This window comes from Eleutherodactylus coqui, chromosome 2, assembly GCF_035609145.1.
Source record: "Eleutherodactylus coqui strain aEleCoq1 chromosome 2, aEleCoq1.hap1, whole genome shotgun sequence".
Lineage (NCBI taxonomy): Eukaryota > Metazoa > Chordata > Amphibia > Anura > Eleutherodactylidae > Eleutherodactylus > Eleutherodactylus coqui.
This window is the reverse complement of record NC_089838.1, coordinates 333,728,019-333,735,341: the sequence shown is the minus strand read 5'-3', so window position 1 is coordinate 333,735,341 and position 7,323 is coordinate 333,728,019. Positions and strand designations below refer to the sequence as shown.

The following is a 7,323-nucleotide window of genomic DNA, read 5'->3' as shown; positions in this document are numbered from 1 at the left end:
AGTGTTCCAACATATTATGCCACATTAAACCACCAGGAACAGACAGAACTGGAATGCTCTTAAACATTTGCTAACGGTCAGTATTATCACTTCCAGTCGGGTATCATCTGTCAAAAACAACCAACACCCAACATATATTAAGCCGAGTCAGCTCGAAAGTCCCTTTCATACGATGACACCAAACATGCACCTTAGGTGCACATAGAGAAGGAGTAAATTTGGTCCATGTTATGTCATTAAATGTAATAAAATCTAATTTTCTGTAGATCTTTATAATAGAAAAGAATTGCATTTCATTAATTTTTTGGCAGCCTTATTTATAGAGTTATTTCTTAGACTGTATATAAGGGGGTTGATGAAAGGAGTAAATACAGTATAGAGTAATGATAGAATTTTACGAATATTCAAAGTTTGCTCTTGTGTTGGAAACATGTAAACACCAAACAGAGTCCAGTAAAATATGGAGACCACAATGAGGTGGGAGCTACAGGTGGAGAAGGCTTTATGTCTACTAGTACTGGATGGGATCCTTAAAATGGCGACAATAATTTTAAAATAAGATGTAATTATTAATATGGTTGGGATGATTACTAGAGGGGAACCAATTATTGTGATTTCCAGGTGAACAATGAAGGTATCAGAGCAGGCAAGTTCCAGCAGAGGATTCATGTCACAGAAAAAATGGTCAATAACATTTGGCCCACAAAATTTTAATGTTGCTGCTGTGACATAAAAAATAAATGTATTGGAAAAACCAAAACACCAAGCAATGATGGCAAATTTCACACAACAAGTCCTCGTCATTATAGAAGCATAACGGAGAGGAATACATATGGCCACATATCTGTCATAAGACATCACTGTGAGGAGAAAACACTCAAATAGTTCCGAGGCACAGAAGAAATAATATTGAGTAATGCAGTCAATAAAAGTAATGGTCCCCCCATTATTCCATAGGACATGAAGCATGATCGGGACAATATCTGTGGATAACAAAATGTCACTGGTGGACAGTTGTGAGATGAAGAAGTACATTGGAGTGTGGAGGTTCTTGCTGGTGGACACCAGGGTGATAATCAGGAGGTTCCCACATAATGTTCCACAGTAAACTACCAGGAACAGACAGAACAAGAAAATTCTTACATATTTGGTAGTTTGAAATCCCAAGATGAAGAACTGTGTGACCGTGGTCAGATTTCTACCCTGTATTTAGAAGGACAAGAAAATACCATGAGAACATTCTTCAGCATCTACTAAAACTGATGTCACCCACTACGACACAGGGACAATATACACAGGGACAATATACAGTTTAAACCAAGTCAGTGAAAATTTTTGTAAATCTGTAAATTACTTTATTATTTTCAGTGGAGATATGTGAGGTTCAGCACATGTAAGGGACTCGGTAATTCGTGGACACCTGTGGATTTCTGAAAAGTGTTTCCTCAAGAAGGCAAAAACAATTATCAGTTTTTTATATCTATTGAATAATCCATCACAAGGAAATAAACTGAAGACAATTAGGTTCCTCTTGTTACAGCAAATGGATAAGAGAATTAAAACAAATATCTAATTTAGATAATAATGATTAGAAAAGAAAATACTAAAGGGATGGGATGCAGTACCATTTATTCTGTCATTAAATTCAAGTTGTTAAAGATAGGTCATCAATAACTGATTGGTCAGGGTCTGTTGCTTTGTGACACAGCCGATCAGCTAAGGGGATGACTGCTGTCAGCACCATTACACACGGTGGTAGGAGAGGAAGCTGCTTCTGTAAGTGCAAGCACAGCTCTTTTGCTTACAGCAGGCGCCAGCTCAGCTGATGCCCTGGGATGTTGAGTGGTGAATCCTGACCAATCAGCAATCGATGATCTAACATAAGTATAAGCCATCAATAGTATTTTGCCTGGAAAACCCCTTTAATACCTTTTTGATGCCCAATAAGCCTTTTTATAGACCTCTCTAATGAGCTTTAAACCTGCACATACATTGTTATAAGGCAGTGATTACTGACAGTCAGGCTTCTGCTCTAAGTGCCAAATCTTGGCAATTCAACACCTTACATGCCAAAGTAAACTCCCTAATGGCAATCAGACTGTTCCCTGGATCAAACCCTAATAGTTCCTACCTGCCTGTGTACCCGGATTAACAAATAACCCGGGTACCTGCGCTGAGCCAATCAGAGGCAGCACTCACTCACCCATTCATGAATTCATGAATGGGTGAGTGAGAGCTGCCTCTGATTAGTGAGGGCTGTGACCAATCAGAGGCAGCCCATTCAGCAGGTGGGGATTTTAAATCCCCGCCTGCTGAATACTACACAGAGCAGTTCAGGAGAACTGCCGGCTGGCCGCGGCTGAATTCCGTCTGCAGGGACAAGGTGAGTATAGATTTTGTTTTTTTATTTTTACACATTTTTGGATGATTTTCAGGGAAGGGCTTATATTTTTAAGCCCTTCCCGAAAATTCATCCCGCGATCGCCGGCAGCCCATTGCTTTCAATGGAGCCGGCTGTATTGCCATCTCCATTGAATTCAATGGGCAAACATCATTCTTCTCTGCCACAGCTGTTACAGCTGTGGCAGAGGAGAATGATTTGTGTAGTACATGTTCTCAATGGGGTCGGCGCTGCTGCCGCCGGCCCCATTGAGCGCATATAGAGAACACAAGGAATCGCAGATCGCAGATAGGCGTGATCTGCGATTTCTTGTGTCCTATAATTTATCGGACAAGCGCATAAAAAGCACCCATATGTCCGATACCATTGCAAAGCAATGCCCCACCTCTTCCCATTACAAATAGTGCAGAGGGGCGGAGAGGAGGCGGAGAGGGGGCCAGGAGCTCAGTTCCTGCTCCTGGCTCTTTCATCCTCCCCCCCCCCTGCACATGAGGACAACGTATATCGGCTCGGCGTAAAAACCGAGCCGATATACGTTCGTGTGACTTCACCCTAAGGCTTTTGACATTAAGGTCAAATTCACATGAGCATATGTGTATGTACATGTGCATTTGCAAATCGGGCATGCGTGTTTGTAAATGCAACTGTGTTTTTTTACTGTACTTTTTGCATGCACAAAAAAATTACACCATTTCTCTCAGTAATTGAAATAGTTAATTAGTTTGATGTGCAAGAAAATAGAGCATGCTGCATATTTTATTGCATGATGCAATTACGCATGTGAAGGAACCCATTTGAATTAGTGCGTTCTATTTGCTGTGTATTGCTCATGCAAATTTTTTGCATGCAAATACATTTACGTGAATCCAGCCTAAATGTAAAACTCCAACTATTCTCTATATCAACGGGAATACTTTTATACATGTCAAGGATAAAAATGTAATTTGATCAGTGCTGGTTTGTATTATAGTATATGGTAATGTCCAGAGATTTAAAAAGTCATATGTACTCCAAAGTAGTATGAATAAATACTTCAGTTCACCACACCAAAAATGAGCCCTCACATAGCTGCATCAATGAAAAGATTTTGAAAAGTTATGGCGGTGAAAATATGTCAACAGGAAGCAATTTTTTTTAAAAGCAGTATTACATTTAAATAACTATATAAATTTGGAATCACTGTTACTAATGCTAAAATCCATGGGAATTCTTCCAAGTGTTAAGAATAGATGTCCAAAATGTAATTTGTTCAATGCTGGTTTGTGTCATTGGATGCTGAACCACATACTTGATTTCTTGAAAATTCCTGGACAACAGGAGAAGTCCTATAAAATTGGAAAAGGGCAAATGTTGTCCCTATCTTCAAAAAAGGGCACAAGGGGGATCTAGGAAACTACAGGCCTGTGAGCCTGACTTCTATACTGGGGAAGGTCTTTGAACAAATTATTAAACAGCATGTATGCAAGTACTTGGATGAGAATGGAATAATTAACAAGAGCCAGCATGGTTTGTAACAAACAAGTCATGCCAGACAAATTGCAGTAGATATAGTATATTTTGACTTTAGTAAAGCATTTGACAAAGTATTTCATACCATCCTTGTTGAAAAAATTATCAAACATATTTATAAATGATCTGGATGAGGAAATTAAGTGGAAACTGATCAAATTTGCCAATGACACAAAGCTAGAAAAGATGGCTTACACTGGAGGAGAGAGAGGATTCAAAAATGTCTGGACAAAACTTGAACAGTGGGTGGTGACTAACAGAATGGTATTTAACAAGGAGAAATGCCAAGTCCTACATCTGGGCAAGAAAAAAGCACATCAAGAATGGAATAAATTGGGCTAAGCAGCACATGTAAAAAAAGACTTGGGTATACTAATAGATTGCAGACTGAACATGAGTCAACAATGTGATGCAGCAGCCAAAAAGGCAAACACAATTCTGGGATGTATTAAGAGAAGCATTTAGTCTAGATCACGTGAGGTAATTATCCCGCTCTACTCTTCCTTAGTCAGACCTAATCTGGAAGACTGTGTCCAGTTCTGGGCACCCCAATTTTAAAAAAAGACATAGAAAAACTGTGTTAAGTTCAGCGAAGAGCTACCAGGATGGTGAGCAGTCAGCAAATAATGTCCTATGAGGAGCAAATAAATAATCTAGGAATGTTTAGCTTGCAGAAAAGAAGTCCAAGAAGAGATTTAAAAGCTACATACATATATCTGAAGGGCTGTTACAGTGCAGAGAGATTAGCCTTATTCTCAAACAGAAGCTGAAACGGAGGAGACACAGATTAGGTGTCACATCCGTGCGACACAAGAACACCACGCTCAGCATAGGTGCAGGGTGACGTTCACACTGCATGCAAGTATCATATGCCACACAATGCAGGATAGTGAGCGCCACTCCAGAATGATGGAAAAAAAACGATTACTTACCAAACAGAGAAGTGAGGAGCCTCTGCCTACAAGCAGAGTTATTATCCTGATAAGGACAGCCCTCTGTCCTCTTCTGGGCCTTAAAGGGGTTGTCCCGCGGCAGCAAGTGGGTCTATACACTTCTGTATGGCCATAATAATGCACTTTGTAATATACATTGTGCATTAATTATGAGCCATACAGAAGTTATAAAAAGTTTTATACTTACCTGCTCCGTTGCTGGCGTCCTCGTCTCCATGGTGCCGACTAATTTTCGCCCTCCGATGGCCAAATTAGCCGCGCTTGCGCAGTCCGGGTCTTCTGCAGTCTTCTATGGAGCCGCTCGTGCAGAATGCAGGCTCCGTGTAGCTCCGCCCCGTCACGTGCCGATTCCAGCCAATCAGGAGGCTGGAATCGGCAATGGACCGCACAGAAGAGCTGCGGTCCACGGAGACAGAGGATCCCGGCGGCCATCTTCAGCGGTAAGTATTGAAGTCACCGGAGCGCGGGGATTAAGGTAAGCGCTCCGGTAAGCTTTCTTTACCTCCCTGCATCGGGGTTGTCTCGCGCCGACGGGGGGGGGGGGGGGGGGTTGAAAAAAAAAAAACCGTTTCGGCGCGGGACAACCCCTTTAACTATCCCTATACGAACCCCTGGAGAGATGCACTGACACAGCAATTCAAAACAATAAAAGGTAACCAAAAACAACAGAAAGAAACAGCATCACTTATCTGAACTGGAAGAGTTTCACCTAGGCTAAAGGCTCCAACCAGCTCAAACCACTCATTTAGAGAAGTAAATAAACAGCAAGCAGGAAAGGGAGGGGTAGGAATATAAAGCCCTCCACACCTGCTGATAGGAAGAGCAACTAGAGGACCACACCTCCATCCCTCCCTTCGGTACGACTAATAGTCAGCATGCAACTATGCAGCATACAGAAAGATAGCAGCAATCAATCTCTGCACAACGTGCATTAACCTTTGTCCTGTATAGCAACATGGTAATAGGTCTGACCCTGCATTGCAGCTGACATGCCACGACGCTGTCACAACCAACAAGCCGTAACTGTTACCATACAGTGCGGCATGGGGTCCCGCGGTCGGCGCGCGTCGCTCCGGCGTCGGCTCCAGCAGCCTGGAGCCCTGTGTCGAGGTCATCCCAGCAGCTTGGGTTGGCCAGTGGGCGGCGTGGGCGTGCCCGCCCGTAGGGTGCCGCACGCACTCCTCTGTGCTTCTTATACAGCAGTGGGTGGAGTTGCCTCCTCCCACTCTCCGCCCCTGGGCGGAACCTTGTGGTTAAAAGACTGGCAGTGAACTGAGCTCATTGCCAGTTATTGGTTCTGCATGCACCTAGCCAGTCTGTCTGCGGTACTCCTCAGTCAGCCCCTAGTTGTCGGTCAGCTCCCTCTGGTCCCCTGTTACTCAGTCTGTTTTAGTTGGTTCTGTTGGCCTCTAATCTAGTCTGGCCCAGTCAGCACTAGTTGCTATCCAGCACCCTGCCAGTTTGCCTGTGAGTTCCATCTCCAGCCTTGTCAGTTTGGTTGGTCTGATTCATCTGCCTCCTCTGTTGGCACTCTGTTCCCCCCATTAGGTAGGTTCCTGCTTGTCAGTCGCCAGGTCCCTAGCCAGGGCAGGGACCGCCGTCCAGTTGTCCGCCTGGGGTTAGCCAGGGCCGAGGCAAGTAGGCAGGGACAGTGGGGGTGCGGGAGATCAGGGCACCCCAACTGGCGCTCGGGGGGCAGAGTGCCGTAACAGTAACAGTACCTCCCCTCCGAGGAGGTGCCTCTGGACCCTTAGGTCCTAGTTTACCAGGATTCCATTTATGAAAGATTTTAATTAAGCAGTCCACGTTGACCTCAGACACTGGAAGCAATGTCTTCCCCTCAGGATCGTACCCTCGACAATGCACCAGATACTGCAGAAAGTTCCTGACTCGACGAGAGTCAATGATGCGGTTGACTTCGAATTGCAGATTCCCATCCACCAACACGGGCAAAGGAGATGACGACCCAAGTACCAGATTCACCACCTTCTTAAGTAAACACTTGTGGAACACATCGGCGATCTTTAATGAGCTAGGGATCTCCAATCCAAAGGACACCAGGTTAATGCTCTCAGTGATCATTTATTCTCTTGGGACACCTCCGTTATGGACTTAGTAAATGAACCAAAACATGTCTGGAACCCAGAATTACAAAAAAAGAGATGTGCCTGTAGACTCTCAAGATCTATTGTTCAGAGCAAATTCTGCAAATGATAAATACTCCGATCACCCTTCTTGATTATCAGAAACAAACCACTGTGCCTGTCTAGGGTTAGGTCTCTTCGCCGATTCAAAATATACCAGATTCTTGCAATCGGTAATAACTGTCCCCTTATGTTGAGCCCCTTCCAGAAGGTGACGTCACTCCTTGAAGGCCCATTTAACAGCCAACAACTCTGTCACCAATGTCAAAATTCTGGCCAGTAGGGGTAAACGTTCGTGAAAAAAAATGCACAAGGG

The 7,323-nt window shown here is 43.7% G+C and overlaps 1 protein-coding gene across 1 annotated transcript; it reads right to left on the bottom strand.

Moving 5' to 3' along the window:
• Positions 1–270: 270 nt before the first annotated feature.
• LOC136610368 (olfactory receptor 5G9-like) lies at positions 271–6,945 on the bottom strand. The gene is made up of 3 exons (XM_066589600.1): positions 6,585–6,945; positions 4,843–4,868; positions 271–1,203 (listed from the first exon to the last, which is right to left on the bottom strand). The coding sequence occupies exons 1-3, from the start codon at positions 6,943–6,945 to the stop codon at positions 271–273; spliced, it is 1,320 nt and encodes a 439-aa protein (XP_066445697.1).
• Positions 6,946–7,323: the final 378 nt, after the last annotated feature.

What these genes read in the sequence shown, in the direction of transcription:
- LOC136610368 (XM_066589600.1), bottom strand. Translation starts at nt 6,945, where the DNA reads ATGATCACTGAGAGCATTAACCTGGTGTCCTTTGGATTGGAGATCCCT. An exon ending in GGCACCTCCTCGGAGGGGAG is followed by an intron (nt 4,869 to 6,584) that starts GTACTGTTACTG and finishes CTCTGCTTGTAG; the next exon opens with GCAGAGGCTCCTCACTTCTC. An exon ending in GCTCCTCACTTCTCTGTTTG is followed by an intron (nt 1,204 to 4,842) that starts GTAAGTAATCGT and finishes TTCTAAATACAG; the next exon opens with GGTAGAAATCTGACCACGGT.